We start from the raw sequence: 18,343 nt of genomic DNA, 5'->3' as shown, positions 1-18,343 counted from the left end.
TGGGTGCCCCCCTGGGGAGAAGAACCAGAGTTGGATTTTTGTGCCCATGGGTCGGGCTCCGGGTGCCCCTGGGGAGAAGAACCTGCGCTGGATTTCTGTGCCCATGGGGTGGGCTCTGGGTGCACCTGGGAGCAGGGCTGGATTCAGGGTTTTGGCCGCCCCTAGCAGCCAAAAAAAAAAAAAAAAGCCGCGATCGCGATCTGCAGCGGCAATTCGGCGGAAGGTCCTTCGCTCAGAGCTGGAGTGAGGGACGTCCGCCGAATTGCCGCGGAATAGTTGGACCTGCTGCCCCTCTCCGGAGTGGCCGCCCCAAGCACCTGCTTGCCAAGCTGGTGCCTCGAGACGGCCCTGCCCGGGAGAAGGGCTCGTGCCCGGTTCACACAGGTGCGGTCCGTTTGGGCGGGCATCGGCCCATCCACGTCCGGCTCCGGCAGGCGACTGCAATCCCTTCCAACGCCAGCAGCGAGCAGCAGCGGGCCGGGCGGCGCACACACACAGGCGCGCGCGGCGGGGTGTGGGGAGCGCGCCGGAGCCTGGCATGCCCCAGTGTGGACGTGAGTCACTCCGCGGAGACCCTCGTAGCAGCAGCCGCCGCCGCCGCCAGCCAGGCTCCCCCCACATGCCGGCTCCCGGCCGCTCCGGGGCTCGGCTGCCCGCCCGGCTCCCCGCTGCCTGCGGCTGATGCTCGCTGCCCCCCAGCTGCCCCGAGCCCGCCCGTGTGGACCGTACAAAGCCCGCAGCCCGCGCCGCTGTCTGGGGACTGTCTTGCCCGGGAGGAGCCCGCGGCTACCAGGAAGGGACCATGTACGTAGACCCGGAGGCTGCCGGCAAAGGTAGGAGCCAGCCCGGCCCACCCTGCGCGACTGGGTCTGCCGCGGCCATCGGGCTTCTCCGGGGCCCGCCAGCGCTCTGCTTGCGCCCCTGGGCGTTGTACAGCGCCGAGCACCGGGGCAGCGGCGCGACCCCCTGTTCGACCCCTGCTGCTCCTGCCGCCCGAAGGGGGGGCGGCGGCTGCGTCCCCCTCTCTCCAGGCTGGGCTTGGCCGGGGGATGCCCCCCATTTTCCCTCGGGGTAGCCCTTTGGCAGGCAGCTACTCCCCCCCCCCCCCTCGGCCGCGCTTGACGCGCACCTGCTGCGCTCGCCCAGGTGCTGCCGGCTGGACGCTGCTGGTGCTGCCCTTCCGGGACTGGGTGCGTGGGGACGGCGAGGCTGCGGGAGCCTGCCGGCTTGGGAGCGCAGGGCTCGGCTGCTTAGTGGAACTTCTCTGTGCCCCGAAATGGGGAGCGGGAGCAGGGCACGGCCACAGAATGCGGCTCCAGCCGCCCCTCTCTCATGCATTCTCTTCTTCGCTTGCTTCATTTCATCTCCTCTCTGCCCCTATTCTGCCTCCTTCCCGTTCCTCCTCTGTCCCATCTCTCCTTCCGCCTCTGCTCCCATTCCTCCGGGTCCTCCCTGTCCCCCCTCTGCCCCATCTCTCCTTCTGCCTCTGCCCCCTATTCCTCCTTCCCGTTGCCTCTCTGCCCCATGCCGCCTTTTTCCCGTACCCCCTCTGCCCCATCTTTCCTTTCTCCTCTGCCCCCATTCCCCCTCTGCTCCCATCCCTTCTTCCGCCTCTGCTCCCATCCCTCCTCCTCCTCCTTCCCCTTTCCTCTCTGCCCCATCTCTTTTTCTTCCTCTGCCCCTATTCCTCCTTCCCGTTCCCTCTCTGCCTTTATTCCACCTCTTTCCCATACCCCCTATGCCCCATCTCTCCTTCCTCCTCATTCCCCCTCTGCCCCATCTCTCCTTCTGCCTCTGCTCCTATTCCTCCCCCTCCTTCCCATTCCCCCTCTGGCCCATCTCTCCTTCCTCTCTGCTCCATTCCTCCTTCCCATTCCCCCTCTGCCCCATCTCTCCTTCCTCCTCCTTCCTGTTCCCTCTCTGCCCTTATTCTGCCTCTTTCCCGTTCCCCCTCTGCCCCATCTCTCCTTCCTCCTCTGCCCCCATTCTTCCTCCTCCTTCCCTCTCTGCCCCATGATAGCTCTCCTTCGTCCTACTCCTTCTTCCTGTTCCCTCTCTGCCCCCATCTCTCCTTCCCTCTCTGCCCCCATCTCTCCTTCCGGTTCCCTTTCTGACCCTCTCTCTTTTTCCCGTTTCCACTCTGCCCCATCTCCTTCCCACTCTGCCCCATCTCTCCTTCCCCTCTTTGCCCCATTGCTTTCCCATTCCCTTTGCTTCTCTGCCCCATCTCTCCTTCCCTCCTCTGTCCCATCTCCATCCCCTTTTCGCTCCCATCTTCTCTGCCCCATTCTGCCTTTCCATTTCTTTCCTCTCTTTGACATTCTGCTCCCATTACCTCCTTCCTGTTCTCGGCTCACAATTTACTCTATCAGATCTCTGCTCCTGTTCCTCTCTTTCCCCATATCCCTTTTCTTTTCCTCTCCTTATTCCGCTTTTCCCTCTCTTCCACCCACGGAGCCGCCTACTTCTCCTTTCTCCATTCCTTTCCTCTCCTTCCCTGGGTTGTGGGCTTTCTGGAGTTTCCCAGGCAGGAGTTACAGTAGTTTGGGGGAGAAAGTCACCGCCACTCATTTCAAATGAGTCACCACCCTGCAGAGCTGCCTGAGCAGTGGCACCTGCTATTCCTGGAAGAAATAAACACAACACAAGCAAAACATTCCCGAGTCACTAAGCCAGTTTGAGAGCAGTCAGCCCAGAGTGAGGGGGAGGAGAGCCTCTCCATCTGGCTGGCTCTGGGGTCCTGCTCAGGCACAGCTTCCTGGCCTCACCTGCTCCATACCAGTCTCAGTCTTGCCCTCTGAGGACAGGGATTTTAGGAGGCACGTTGGCTGGTGCTCTTTGCTGATCTCATGCTCACAGGGAGCAGTTGGCCCACTACCCAGGAATCTGGGACATGCTGGTGTTGGGGGCTAGGACTTATGGCTCTCGGCAGAAGGGTCTGTTGCCAATGCAAAAGAAGAGGGAAGGGGTGTTGTCGAATGCAGTGTGGCTGGCTGGGGCCTGGTGTTATCTGCAGGGTTTGGTTGCTAGTAATGATGGGCTTCCAGGGGCATGAGGACAGGCTGTTTTCTTGAGATTTGGGGAGATCCAAGAGATGGGTGGAGTTGTGGGGTGGATTTGTCTTCAGGGGATTCTTCGGAATGTAGTCAGATTTTCCAAGTAATCCTGATTCTATTTGAAGGAGATGCTCAGGCCTCAGCTAATTGGACCTGTAGGAGCTGGCAGACCCAGAACATGGGTCCATCTAGCCCAGTATTCTGTATGTCCGTAGGACTCAACCAGCGGTCGGGGCCCCCTGGGTGACCGTGAGCAGGTTTCAGGGTGTCCATCAAGCAGGGCTGGCATTAGATTGTCTAGGACCCAGGGCAGAAAGATGAAGCCCCACCATGCAGGATTGCAGCCTGGGGCCCTGAGCTCCAGCACCCACGGATAAAGCCGAAACCTGAGCAACTTAGTTCCGTGGGGCCCCAGGCAATTGCCCTGCTTCCTACCCCTTAATGCCAGCCCTGGCATTTGTATGGAGAAAACAGTTGTTGTGGTACAGGTGGGCTGTGGAGTTTTTATAGCATGTTGGAGGGTGAGGGTGAGGGTGGGGGGGGCTCAGAAGGAAAGTGATTGAGAACCCCTGCTGTACGTGACCACGACTAGTACCAGATGATACCTGAAGTGAGCAATTATGGAATAACCTGATCTCCAAATTGTCATCCCAGCTGCCTTAGATACTTACTTGACCCCCACCTCCATACTATCTGAGCACCTCATAGTCTTTAATGTATTTGTGCTCCCACCACCCCGGGAGATAGATGTGGCGCTGAGGCACGGAGAGCAAGTGACTTGCCCAGGGTCACACAGGAAGTCTGTGTCAGAGCAGGCAGTTGAACCCAGGTCTCCAGAAGCCTGGCTAGTGCCCTAACCTCTGGACCATCCTTCCTAAAACCCTCAGTTAGTCTGACTTTGTCCTAAGCAGGAGAGTTTATATCCCTTCCAAACTTCTGATATTGTTTTTATAACCCTACCTAATGTTCTCATTAGCTGTGCAAACATGCAATCCTTTTGTGAATCATGCTAATCACTGACCATAATGATACAGTGTGGCAAGGAGTTCCACTGGTTAATCATGAGTCATGTGAAACAACATTTCTGTTTACCATTTTAAAATTTGCTGCCCTTCCGTTTCATTGGCTGGCCCCCAGTTCTCATCCTGTGCAAGGGTAAATGGGAATACCTGATCTACCTCCTCTGTGCCAGTCGGTATTTTCTATACCTTGATCATTCCCCTTCTTCTTCAGTTCCTCTCCAAACTAAACAGTCCCAGTCTTTGCAATCTCTCTTCATATGGAAGTTTCCTACGTGTCTAATCAGTCCTGTCTCTGAATCCCTATGTTTCTGCTCGATCCCTTTGGAGACAGGGTCCCTAGCATGGCACACAGGATTCCATATGAGGATTCCATATTCCATTGTTTTACACGCTGGCGTTATAATAGTCTCCATGTAACTCTCCATCACCTTCCTTGTGGCCCATAGTGTGCTGTTTGCTTTTTCCACTCCTGCATACTGAGCAGAGGTCTCCATTGCACTATGCACAATGGGGCCCATGTTTTTCTCCTGAGCTGATAATTAAAGTTGAGCCCAGCAATGTGTGTGAGTAGTTCTTGCTGTGGGCCACTTCATTACTGCAGCCCCCTGTTCTGTCCTGGCCCCTTACCAGGAGATTGAGCCCCTGAATCTATCACTCCATCTGCCTCTGCCCCACTGAGGAATCCCACTGCTTGCCCCCAGACTAGGCAGCTTCAGCCTGAACAGCTCTAGGTTTGGCATCTACCTTTCTGTGTGGGCAACTCTCTCCCAGCCCCTGCGGTGAGCTGCCCTCACCACATTAATGCTCCCTAGGCTCCTCCCTGCACCACAAAAAGTGTGTGACCCTAGTCCAACGCCCCCTAGCTGCACTAATGAGGCTCCCTCCCCTACCCTGTGGCATTTGGGTGTCCATGCACTAGTGCCCCCTAGTCCCAGCGCACCCCTGCTGTGAGCCCCTCCTCCCAACATTCCGAACGGGCAAAGCCCCCTGTGCCCGCCTCAACCCCACCCTGAGACCCGCTGTCACCATGATCCTATCCCACTGCCTTCCACTGCACTAATGATCCTGCCCTGACCCCGGTTTCCCCCATGATTTATGGATGACTGTCCCATGCCCCACTGCTGGCCTAATGACTCTGCCTGAGCCCCAGGTCATCCCAATGTGCTCACCCGTACCTGCCTCTCCTTGTCATAGAGACAGCCCCACCTTGGTCCTTGGGCTCTTGCGCGGAAGGGTAGATTTCTGGGATGTAAAGATGCCACATGGAATGGAATTGAATGTCTGCCTTAAAACAGGGGGAGGGAGAGGGAGCCAGGTAGGGGCAATGATAAGGCAGCACAGATTTCCCCTCTCAGGCCCTGGACAAATATGGGTTATTTTGAGTGGGCTTGATCCTGCTAGGAGCAACTCCTGGGGGTGCCAAGCACGCTCAGCTTCCACTGAGATTCCACTGAAGTCTGTGGGAGTTGAGGGCGCACAGCCCCTTGCAGGATCCAGCTCTGTATGATGTCTCTCTCCATTGTGTGGCCTGGAAGCAGGCCAGCCAGATACAGAAGCTATGACGGAAGGTGTGGCTTCCTCAGACGCAAGTTCAGCCAGAGCGCCAAGAAACCTAGCTCTGCACGGATTGGCAAGATGGGCCTTGCTGTGTGGGGAGACCAGCATGAGCGGCAATGGGTTGGTGCGGGACCTGGTTTAGTTCCTGTGCTGAAATCTCTAGTCTGAAAGCAATCACAAGGAGCAGTCTTTGGAGGAGTGTGTCCTGAGACAGGGACAATAGCTACAACAGCAAAAACAGGAGCAGCAGCAGAGAAATAAATACCAATGCCTGCACAGAACCGTGGCCTCAGATCTTGTTAGAATTCACGCATTACGCAAGGTGAGACTACTGGATTGGTATGTGGATGGGCACCTCCCTGGACACTGGGTGTGAGTACTTGTACGGAAGATGTCCAGGAAACATAGAGGTGCTGCAGGAAATACTGTTGGTGACTCAGTAGATGCCACGTCCCCTCTGTCTGTACTTGTTCCAATGCCCCAGCCTGGTGCTAGGGGGCACTTTGCCGTAGGCTGAAGTATGATAAAACCAAGGTGCTGATCACCTGTGGTCATTAAAGATCCCCTGACAGGACCCCTATATCCTGGTCAAACTTCCCCGCAGGTGCTTACATCTTGCAAAAATAAATTCCTGTTCCACTTTCAATTGGAAAGAGTATCACCCTTCATTTCCTGGTGCAAATTTGTGTAATGTTGCTGTGTGCTGTTAAACAGCAGTTGCACCTCTCTCCAGAGGTGGCTGCATTTCAGTGGTACAGGAAGCCTTGAGAGATTTGTGAAATGTAATTCATTATGACTTGTAAAATACTTTGGGACTTTTGGAGGAAAGGTGCTTTATAGCCCAAGGTGGTGGTATTAATTATCTAACTGTAAACAATCCACAGTCCAGTTAAACAATGGGAGGAGTTGGGAGCCATTATTAAGGGAAATAGTCTAGGGTGAAAAGAGACATTACAGGTATAATTCAAAGCAAGAACAAACTGAGGTGGTTTCTAAAGAGCTTTTCCAGAGGCCAAGAGTGGCAGAGAAGGCTCTTGCTCCGACTGATTGTGGCAAGGGATTGCGAGGAGGGAGCAGGGAGGTGGTCATGGTTTTGTGAGGTTTGGGGAATGGGTGATGCCACACATGATATCCAGCTTCCCAGGGGAGTTACACTTCCTATAGCACATCTGAGGGCTTGATCTCTTGGAAAAAGCGGATCAGCCTTAATGTCAAGCAAAATTTCTCCCACACGACCCTCTGAGTGAGATTTCTGCCCCCCACCATCCATGTCCTCCCCTCCCATCTCTTCTGTCCCCATGTAATGAGGCTCTGTCTCTTTCCATCTCAGCCTGTGGAGTGAGACTGCCCACCCCTGTCTGGCAGCATGAGAATTTCTGATGCCCCCAGCACTTCTGGGAGGGCAGGTGCGGGGGCAATTTAATAGCGGCTGTCCCCCGTCACTGTGTGAGGAAGGCCTGGGGGGCAGGGGATCAGCACCCCACATGACAGCGCCTCCTATGTCCCTGGGGCAGCCCTTTCCACTGCTCCTTTGGTGCCTCTGCTCCTCTGATCACCAGCTGCACTGACAGAGCCGAGCAGCCTGAGTGATGGCCCCTCACGACTTGGTGAATAAATAACCAAGCGCCTGCTGTTTTCTCAGGGGAGGGGGGAGCTCCTGGATCTGGGATAAAAAGGTCTGCCTGTTTGAGCGGCAGGTGTCGGGATGGCAGAGCAGGGGAGTGGAAGGGAAGGTGACTCCCGAGGGCTTGTGGTGCGGAGACAAAAGATGGGTTGGTTAAAAATAAGATGAAATAACATCAAAAAGATTGTAGCCTGGGGCCCTGGTACAGACAGCACAATGGCCCTGAACTTACATGAGCAGAACAGCCGGGAGGGGAGCGGGGGAGTATGTACCGGGGAAAATCACCAGCGGAGAAGCAGACACAGAGCGAGGAGCTCAACCAGGCTACCAGCCATTCTGCACAGCGCTCTCCATCCCCTCCTTGGGCTGGGTGGCCGGAGAGGCCAAAGAGCCATTTCCATGAACAAGCCACCTTTGCTTCCCTTGAGCCTCCCTGTGCAGCTCTGCAGACTTGCGTCTGACTCCCCGCTACTCCAGGTTTGCCTCTCTGGCTGTGCTAGTGCCCCTCCATCCTGCCCCACAGCACCATCCTGCTATTTCTGCCCCAGCTTTCACTTCAGTTCTCTTGATCTAGGGCATCCTCTGTTATGTCAGGTCTGGCGCTGCTGATACATTTACCTGCATGTGCCTCTGCCAAAGCCCCAAAATCCAGCCCTACAGCATCCTCTGCTCTTCTGCTCCTGAGGTCCCTGCATCGGTTAGCCAATCCCCTCAATCCTGCCCTGTGTTATCCCTCTGCTGTTCAAGCCCCGGGCTCAGCCAATGCCCCTCCATCCTGCCCTGCAGCACCACCCTGCTAGTTCAGTTCTGGGCCTCCTGTCCTGCCAATGCCCCTCCATCTTGCCCTGCAGCACCATCCTGCTAGTCCAGTTCTGGGCCTCCTGCTCTGCCAATGCCCCTCCATCCTGCCCTGCAGTTCCCTCTTCATGCCACCCCTGGCCCCCTCCAAAGCAGAGACCATACCAACTGTTGCCAGCTCCTGCAGCAGTGGTTTTCAGGCAAATTAAATCAAGACCCAAGGTCACATTTGAACTCGGATCTGCTGGGCTGAAAGGCCACTGTGTGAAACTGTTGCATTACGAGCTCCCTCCCTCCTCCTCCTGCTGGCTTTTCTCTCTCTTCATCCCTCCCTTTCCCGCCTACTAGCTGTAAAATTTCTCCTCTCCTGCTCTCAGGTGCTGGTGCCTCCCAGAATAGCTCCCATGCCAAAGGAGGGGTGGGGAGAGAGAGACACACACCCAGTGGTGACAGGTGAGATAAGGTTACTAAAATTAAACCTGCCTTGGCTGCAGCTGCAGGAAGTGGAGTTGGAGGCGAGGGATCCTCAGATAGGAATATGCTCTGGCCAGGCCCAGAAACTGCACAGGCCAGCCCCAGTTTTGTTTCCAATGAAAGATGGGGCAGGGTGGGAGGAGAGTGCCCCCTCCCCAGCCAGGAATGATGAGTGTGGAAGGAGCTTGGGGCTGATTTCCGTGGCCTGATCTCGCAGCCTTCAGCCTGCCAGGGAGAGAGAGAAGGAAATGAAGACAGATGTAGATAATATCGCTGCCACCCCAAGCCCCCAGGGGCCCGGCTACAATATGTATTATGGATGAATTCAGCAGGGGAAAGGCTTTCGAAGAGCAGACAGCAGGGCTGGCAATAAGGGATTGTGTTCAAAAGGCAGAGACTAGAGAAAGCATAGAGTGGGGTGGCTTGAAAAGCCACCAGTTGGCTCAGCATGACCCGTTCCTGGGGGGCGGATTTAAAGGCAGGTGCCAGGATACTTATGGGGTGGATGGAAGCCCCTTCTGCCATTGGGGGTGGGATCCTCACTTCCAAACAATGGGACTCTCCAACACTCCCTTGACCTCCTCATAGGGCTAGTCCCTGCCCTACCCAGCCTTCCCAGTTCCCTCTTGGCTTCATAGATTTTAGGGCCAGAAGGGACCATTATGATCCCCTAATCTGACCTCCAGAATCACAGTCAATTAAGTGTCACAGCTAAGGCTATAACCCACATGTCTGGCATTCACTTCCATGACAGAAGTGGGATAGAACCCAGGAGTCCTGATTTCTGCTCCCCATCTTTACCGCCAGAGAACTCTCTCTGCTGGATCCAGCTTCACAGTTCACCTGCTAGCCCACCCTGCTGCTGCCCATGGAGTGGGCTTGAGTCTGTGGGGCTCAAGGGCGGGCTGCAGAGCTCTCTGTCTGTGGCAATGCCCTGCTGTGCCCAGCAGGTGGATGAGGCAGGATTTGTTAGATAGTGAGAAGAGATGGACTTCCTGGAGCCTTCACCCCCCACCTCCTCCAAGGGGCTGAACAGACTTGGGGACTAAAGGAGACCATGTGCTGAGAGCAGCGGAGTGGGGTGAAAGGGGCAGGGAGAGTATTGACTGACTCCTTCCTTGACATCTCCCGTAATACAAACTCAGTCCTCCATGTTCAGCTCTTCTAATCAGTCCGTTCTTCCTCTCTTTTCACCCCCATTGCCCAGTCCTCCTTATCCATCTCTCCACCAGTCTCCCGTGTCTTCTCTTCTTTCCTCTCTTCCTGTCTCATCCACTTTTCCCCACCTAGATCTCGTCCTTACGTCTCTCACTCGCTCCCCCCTCCCCATCCCTTCTGTATTTCCCTTCCTACCTTTCTTCTTCCCCTGTCTATCCATCTTCCTACCACGCTCATCACCATGGTATCCGAGCACCTCTCTCCCTGTCTCTTGTTCACCCCCGCCCCCCCCCACCATCCAATCTGTCTTGTTTTCCTGGGACATCTGTGCAATTGGCTCGTTAGGGACGTCAGGAAGCCAGACAGACCGGCACCCAGGTGAGATGGCCACTGATGCTGCAGGATAAGAAGGAGGGAGACAGGAGGAGCGGGAGGGAGAGGTCACCTTGTGTGGAGTTAATGAGGTTTAAAAAGGAAGTGGCCAATCTCGCAAGAGGAGAGAAAGCGGGGGCGGCTGAGGTTGGGGGACTGAAATCGCCCTGCCTCTGCACCAGCTCAGGGATGGATGAATCTTTACTCGAGGATATAGACAAGCTCTGAAGCTGTGGGGAGGTGTAACGGGGTGGCTTGCCCGTTAAGGTCTGAAGGCCTGGGCCAAGCCAGCCCTAGTTACTAAAAAGGCACACCTCAGGAAAGATCACCTCATTCCCTATAAAGAGTAGCAGGAAGCTGCAAAGGGGGATGCGAAGAGAGGCCAGAGGCGAGTGACCTGATGCGTCTAGGAGCAATTAGGCTCTGGCGGAGGAACCTGGGACTTGGGGAGTGAAACCACAGGCAGGAAAATCCTGGGAATGACCTGATGAGGTCATAAACGGAGGAACTTGGGAACTTCAGTTTGAGTGTTTGTTAAATTGCAGCAAGGGAGGTTTAGGTTGGACATTAGGAAAAACTTCTTAACTGTCAGAGTGGTTAAGCACTGGAATAAATTGCCTAGGGAGATGTTGGAATCTCCATCATTGGAGATTTTTAAAATCAGGTTGGACAAACACCTGTCTGGGATGGTCTAGATAATACTTAGTCCTGCCATGAGTATAGGGGACTGGACTAGATGACCTCTAGAGATCCCTTCCAATCCTACGATTCTATGAGCAGGGACAGGTTTGGAGATGCCCATTAGACTGGCTCTTTGCAGGGGAAGAAAGCCTCGAACATGGCACCAGGCCCTCCCTTTGGATGCCTTTAGTAGGTCTCCTGGCTTCCCATTGGCCAAGGTGATGCAAGGGTCTGAGATTCCCCTTGTGGGAGATTTTGGTCAGCCTCTGCCAAGCCTGTTGTGGAGCAAGCCAGTGCTTTTCATGGTTCAGTGGGTGAGCCTCACCTGCCTTTGAGGAGTTCCTGAGATCCGTTTGGATGTTGCTGTCGATCCATTTGCTTCTGGTTGGGTCCTTGGGGATTCAAAACCTCATGCAGCGTCATTGTGAGCTATTCATCACAAGTGAGATGGGCAATTGAGGAGTGAAGTTTATTTGAGTGTCTGGCCTGGGCCAAGAACTAGCTGCAGGGTTCTCCCGTAGCTGATCCAGCTCCCCAAGAGGTGGTAGCTAGGTCGATGGAAGAATTCTCCTGTCGACCTAGTGCTGTCTACCCTGGGGGTGAGGTTGGCATAGCCACGGCTCTCAGGAGTGTGGACTTTTCATGCTCCTGAGAGACGTCACTATGGCAGTGTAAGCTCCCTGTGCAGACTAGCCCTGAGGTTATAACACCTCTGGAGAGGCACCACCACCTGGGGAGCCTCGCATATGCTGGTTCAAATTGGACTCTCCAGAGGCCAACAGACAAAGAAAGGACTTTTGGATAAATAGTACAAGCTTGAACTCACTCGAGCCTTCGCTCTGGTTCCTGATCTACGGACTGATCCAAATGTGTAACCACAGGAAAAACCCAGCTGTGGGGTTTGAAGGACTGACCGATACCAGAGCCCTGGGTTGGAGCTGGGGATGCCCTCTGGTAAGCTTTTTAGCATGTGTGTCGGTTCTTTTATGGGTTGTATGTGCTTTCTCTGTAATGCTTTTACCTTCAGAATAAATTTGCTTAGAAAGAGCTGTGTGATCACTTGTAACTGCTGGCAATACACTGGCCATAGCTCGCGGAGAGAGCAAAGGGCAGATGCTGGCCTCTTGGGCGTCTGCCTTGTTGTGGACATCACAGTGTAGGCAGGGAACTGTGCAGCCTTAACGCTCCTGGTCAGAAGGGAGTGCAACGTAGGTCTCTGCCCATGAGAAGTGACGGCTGGGAGCCAGAAACCTTTACATGTATTCCCTCATATAGGGACGATGGAGGGGGAAAATATAGGTGCAGTTATCCTTAAAACTGGAACGCAGCAGCTCAGTTCTCTGCTGTTGGTGCTACTCTTAGATGCTTGGGACGGCAAAAATGCTAGAGCCGGCCCTGCCCTCATCCATTCCAGTGCAGGGTCTGTTCCACACCTACACCAGCACCACATCTAGTCTATTTCTCCATGATCTTAGAGACTCCCGAGTCCAACAGGTTTCTGTGGTCCCATTGCTGGTGCTGGGGTAGATCTGACCCACATCCCCTTCACGGTGGGACGGATAGATAGCCCTGGGTCGGGGGGCATTCGACTCCTTGGTTCCTCCCTCTATCCTGGTTATTTCTTGGGCCTGGAAGCTACTGGGGCTAACTCCTGCCCTCCTGAAGATCACCCATATAAATAGTGTGTAGGGTGAATAAAATGCTTTTGAGCTGAAACTCACCAGTGCCCACCTCCTTGCCTAGTCTAAGGGTCTATCCGTCATATTCAGCACCTCCAGCTCCCTGCTGCCTTGTACACCACTAACCGGACCCTCTCCTCCATGGGTTTCCTGACTGTGTCTTTTTCTAGTTCCTCTCTTCCGTGTTACCATCGATGCATCCTCTTCCTCCTACCTCTTGGTACTGTTTCCCAGAAGTCTGCCATTCATCCACTACTCTTTCCCACTCACCTTGCACCCTATCCTCTCTTGTCACCTCACAGACCACTCTCAGATCCATCTCTGCAGCCCTGTACTCCCTGCCTAGGCCACATCTCTCTCTCTCTCTCCACACATCCCTAAACTCTCCCATGTCTTCATCAGCACTGACCACTCCTCCCTCCTGCCCATCTCTCAAGCCTGCGCCCTCGGGAAAATCCTTGACTCCTCCCTTTCCTTCTGTCCTCACATCCAGGCTTTCCCCAAACCCTGCTGCTCTCCCTCTAACCATTGCCCCTTCTGGCCCCACTGCTCACTCCTCCTCTGTGCGCCCGCCTCTGGAGGGGGTTGGTTTGGTGGTGGGGAGCCAGGTAGCAAGCGCCTTTATGTACCTGGTGACAGATTCTCAGCTGCAGCATGTGTCCCTGGTGACTGCAGTTCCCTCTCATCAGGGCCCTCAGAGAGGCTCCCCCAGCGCCCGCTGCAGCCTCTTAGTTGTGAGCTATTATGAGTCTATTACTCCCACTCCAAACTCTTGACAAGGGCTGGCTCAGAGTGGTGGATTGATTAGAAGCTGCTACTGTTGGTTTTTAAAGGCCCTGACTGTCCTCCCGACCTGCTCCTCTTGGAGTCTCAGTGACCGTCCTGCTTTAAGAGATTCCTCCACCTTGTCTTGGATCTGTTGTGGATTGTGCCTTCCTGGGGGTGGGGTTTTGTGGGGAAGGGGGGGTGGGTATATCTCTGCTGCATCTGTGGGACCCGGGCTTGTGGGCTTGGTGTTTCCAAGCCTGTGCTTGAGCATCCACACTTCACTGTAAACTTGGGTTTGCAGTTGCTGGACTTGGGTCTCACAACTGTGCTAACACATCCATACTGCGCTGTGCAGACCTTCTGACTCAGGCCTGCAGCTCAAGCTGCGTCCACACTGCAAAACGACAGAGCTTGCACCCAAGTCACAGTGGGACTCAAGCTCTGACCAACCCCATTAGTAGGGTCCTAGTACCTGGGTCTTGAGTGCTTGCTAACCCGTGTCAGGGTGGATGGATGGAAGTGGGGTTTGGGCTCAAACCTGAATAACAGCCTGGGTTTAGTGTGCAGTGTAGACAGGCCTAGGGTGTGCAACTTACTCCCTGGCCAGGGCTACAGAGTGGGGACTGTACCTTTTTCTGGGGTTGGAACATGGGGTAGGATGGGGTAGGAGCTAGACTTTTATTTGAGGTAGTGGGGTATGGATGGAGCCTATTTCTGGGACAGAGACCTGAGGCACGGAGTGGGGTATCAGGGTGAAAACTTGGCTTTTATCTGGATGGAGACACAGGCCAGGCCTCGGTCTGAGTCGGAGCTGGACTAGGCCCTTTCCACAGGTAGGGCCATGGGGGCACAGAGCCGGCTGGCCATTGGGGCTAAGAGAGGAGGGAAGTGTGTGGTGTTGCTGGTGAGGGGTCACTAGTGGTGCACAGGGTGATTTGCTTGCTGTGTGTATAAGTCTGGGGGCCATTGAATTTGTGGGAGACTCGCCAGTTTGGTGATCAGGACACTTAGCAGGCACTGTAGAGAAAGAGAGTAACAGGAGACAAAGGGGCTGGGTGAGCTCATCAAAACTAGCCCCCCTTCACCAGGTCTTATTTTGCCTCCTGCTGGGAGAGGCTGAGACTAGGATACCTATGAGCTCCCCACACAGTGTCCTAACCCCATTCCCTATAGTGCCCCCTGCTGGGAGAGGCCAGCACTGGGATTGTTTTCTCCCCTCATCTCCTCTCCTGTGAGAGTCTGGAAGTTTGTCACTTTCTGTCCCTCTTTCCCTGTCACTCAGTCACCCCAGCTGTGTGTGAATAATGGAAGGCTCCGAAGTGAAGTGATTTCGGGTGGTGGTGCAGCTCTCTCCCCTCTCAAACGGCTCTAAAATGGAAGCAGCTCTGGGAGGCGTCCCGCTGCTGGTGGGCACAGGCTGCCCCTGAAACAGTGCTGAAATAGCAATGCCAGTGTGTGTAGCCATAATGCCACCCAGTGGCATAAATGTGCTGCCCCCGCTGCCAGCGAGGGCAGATGGAGGCTGCACCAAATGTTTAATGGCCGCCTGGGCGAGCCAGCCGGGGAGCTGGGAGAACGGTGGGGACTGCCCTCGCTGCATGGGTCACTGATTCCACACACTGCTCCCCATGTCCATGCTGGATCCAGCTCTCCCGCCAGGGCTGTACATGCGGCGCCTGCAGGGGACAGAGACAGTACAAGCCAAACAAGCTTCCCTGCTGGCTTCCAGCCTCCACGCTCGCCTGCATGCAGAGATGGTAATAGCACGCTGCAGCCAGAGAGAGATTCCATCCCATGCCCTGGCAGGCCTCAGGGATTCCTCCCCCTTTGTTACTGGGGCACGCCAACCTGGGGAGAGCACCCCTTGCTGCTTAGAGGGAGACAGAGTCCCTGCTGTCAGACCCAGGCATCTCCTCTCCCCCTGCACTAGCCATTGGGATGGGGGCGCCCCACGCTTGCTGTAGGGTCCGATCTCCTTGTGCTCTTTCAGTAGAGCAGTGGTTCTCAAACTTTTGTACTGGTGACCCCTTTCACACAGCAAAATCTCTGAGTGCGACACCCCCACCCCCGCTTATAAATTAAAAACACATTTTTTATTGTTAACACTATTATAAATGCTGGAGGTGAAGCGGAGTTAGGGGGTGGAGGCTGATAGCCCGCAACCCCCCACGTAATAACTTTGTGACCCCCTGAGGGGTCCCGACCCCCAGTTTGAGACCCCTGCAGTAAAGGGCACGCAGCCTTCAAGAGTCACATTGATTAGGTGAGGCCTTAAAGCCCTGCTGCATGTGTCCCCCCTCCCATGCTCTCCCAGGCTGGCAGGTGGGTGAGAAGGGGAGTGGGAGGTGGGGGTGAGTGGACAGATGTGTGTGAGCAAGCCGGTGGAATCCATTTGCGCTGGTAGCTGTTTTTGTTTGGTCTTTGTATTTAAGACCAAAGAAGCTAACACCCAGGGTAAGAGGAAAAGTCAGCAAAGATGATGCAGCTTCTGGCTTTCTCATTTACAGCTTAGCTGCCGGAAGAATCTCAGGTAAGCACCCAATACGCACCATTTTATTAGCCACGCCGAGGCTCTGGCTAGGATTGGACTAAAGCATTTAGTTTATCCAAGAAGAGGTTAAGTAGGAGGAATTGGTGGCTAGGGAATTCTGTGAGAGAACTAGCAGAATAGCCCTTCAAAGGCATACATTACAGATCCTAGCACAGGGAGTGTGGCAGGGAAAGAGGGGCCATGGCTGGGCTGTTTGTTGAATTCAGATTATTCTCGCTTGCAAGAATGGCCCCTTGTGGGCTGTTGTAGCCAGGTGTAAATTAGAGCAGTCCCAATGCTGCTCTAGCTTTTGCAGAGGGCTAAGCAGGCTTGCCCCCCTCCCCATTTTCCTATGTGGAGCATAACTCATTTGGAAAGGAAAATCTGGTGTCAAACCAGCATTTGGGGAATGGGAGGAGGCATGAGTCCTGGACCTACAGGAGATAGGAAAGGGTCATAGCTCACAACTCAAGAGGGAAGGTGCCCCTAAAATATTGAAATAACCATCAGTCTAAATCTGAATTCGGAGTGCCTTACCCTTGGCCCTGCATATGCTGTTACAGGCACCGTTCTGGCTAATAGAACTGCACGCACTCCTTGTTGCAAACAGATGGATCGTACAGCATTGGAAATCAATGCCGAGGCTGCATAGACCTTGCTGGCACGGAGGGTTAGAAGAGCTGGCCGGCCTCAGAAGAGCAACGCATCGTGTAGAGAGACTCTTGCGCTGTAGCATGCTGATCCGGATCCAGCGTTCGGATCTCCCAAAGCTCCAGTGGGATTGGATTTTTGTTTGTTTTGCTTTGGGCCCAGTGCTCATATCAGTGCAGTCATGGATTAGGTGAGCACTGAGAGGTGTGGTCAGCTTGTGGATGTGCTCCACTGATCCCTACTGCCTGGAAGCAGAACTGCTGAGTGTGTAACTCAGCCCTTATGTTATGCTGCTAACAACTATAGGAGAGTCTCCTTTAACTCAAGTGGGAGGGGCTTTGGGAGCAGGAGGGGCGGAGCTCTGTCCATGCTGTCATTGTGTGTTCAATTCTAAGCCGCCATGGAGGCGTAGTGAGAGCTGTGAAATCCAAACTGGCCACAGTCTCTAATGTGTGTAACCCTTGAGTTTGGCCATATTGTTACAGCTTTCAGTGACAGTGTAACCCATCCGACACAGCACTGACCCGCACAAAGGACTGTATCTAGCATAATGGGTGTGTAACAATATTACCTAGCTCTTAACTAGCACATTTCTTCAGTAGATCTCAAAGCACTTTACAAAGGAAGGTCAGGATCGTCATCCCCATTTTACAGGTGGGGAAACTGAGGCACGGGGCAAGGAAAGTGGCATGCCCACGGTCACCCAGCAGGCCAGTGGCAGAGCTGGAGATAGATCCAAGCTCACCTGAGTCCCAGTCCAGTGCTGCATGCTCTAGGCCCGTGGTTCTGAACCAGTGGTCTGGGGGCCCCTGGGGGGGCCACGAACAGATTTCAGGGGGTCCACCAAGCAGGGCCAGTGTTAGACTTGCTGGGACCCAGGGCAGAAAGCCGAAGCCCTCCCATATGGGGCTGAAGCCCGGGGCCCTAAACCCTGCCACCTGGGGCAGAAGTCGAAGCCTGAGCAATTTAGCTTTGCCAGTCCCATCGTGGTGTGGGGCCCTGGGCAATAGCTTTGCTTGCTACTCTCTAATGCCGGCTCTGGCTTTTATATGCAGAAAAAAGTTGTGGCACAGGTTGGCCATGGAATTTTGATAACATGTCGGGGGGTTGGGGGAGACTCAGAAAGAAAAAGGCTGGGAACCCCTGCTCTAGGACACACTGCCTGCACTTTATGTCCCGGGTGTATTGCACAGACAATATCAGATCCAGTGCAGTTATCTAGAACCAGATACATCAATCAGGCTCTTATTTAGGTGCCTCAGTGAGAGCTGAGCTGTTTTGAAACCCTGGCCCTGCTTGTGGGTGCTGAGCCCTTGAAATCTGGCCTTGAGCTTTTGTGAATCTGGCGCCATTGTCTGCAGAGTCTGCTTGCTTCCAAGCCACGCCTCTCGCTGTCCTCGCACTCCTGAGTGTTAGGAATGGTGACATTATTACCAGACAGTCTGTTACCTTCCTTCCCACTCTGTGCATGCTGCTGCCCCAGGGTGTGTTAAGGGAGGTGGGAGAGAAAAGGGCAGCCTGGTCCCTGGGGGGTGTGATCAAAGGGGAGGGGGAGCGACTGCCCTGCAAGGCTTAATGGGGAGACCACTTGGCCTGGGATCTGTGAGTGAGGGGGCACAGGGAGTCGACCTGTGATTCAGGGAGGAGGGCAGAGGGCTGTGTGTGGTCAGCAGAGGCGGTTCCACATCTGGGAGTGGGTATGGGATGTCTGGGAGTGCAGTGGGGCAGGAGCCCTGCACAGAGTGAGCTCTGCTGATTGCAGACAGGGGTGGGAATCAGGCTGGGATCCCCGGGGGGCGGCGGGGGCGTGTCCAAGGGCTCTGGGCATGTAGGGGGAGCGTGTGTCTGGGCCGTGTCTCCTCCTCTGGCTGCCCTTTAACGAGCACAGCGGTGCGGAATTGCTGCCTCTCTCCTGCAATCAGCGCTGCTCCTGCCCAGCAGCAGCCACTGCCAGCCCAGCTGGGGGCTTGGCT

The 18,343-nt window shown here is 54.8% G+C and overlaps 1 protein-coding gene across 9 annotated transcripts in view; it reads left to right on the top strand.

Annotated features, from left to right (window-relative positions):
- The first annotated feature begins 476 nt into the window (after positions 1–476).
- Positions 477–18,343, top strand: part of SYT7 (synaptotagmin 7) — a 167,105-nt gene continuing 149,238 nt past the window's right edge. For 2 of the 9 annotated variants that reach the window (XM_024110634.3, XM_005289206.4), the window contains exon 1: positions 477–833. In XM_024110634.3, coding sequence (XP_023966402.1) covers positions 803–833 — 31 coding nt within the window. In that variant the 5' untranslated portion in view covers positions 477–802. The remainder of the gene's footprint in view (positions 834–18,343) is intronic. The other 7 variants (XM_005289207.5, XM_042858163.2, XM_005289208.5 and 4 more) reach the window with 7 other exon arrangements.

This window comes from Chrysemys picta, chromosome 4 (genome assembly GCF_011386835.1).
Source record: "Chrysemys picta bellii isolate R12L10 chromosome 4, ASM1138683v2, whole genome shotgun sequence".
Lineage (NCBI taxonomy): Eukaryota > Metazoa > Chordata > Testudines > Emydidae > Chrysemys > Chrysemys picta.
The sequence above is the reverse complement of the archived record's forward strand: the minus strand, read 5'-3'. Positions and strand labels throughout refer to the sequence as shown.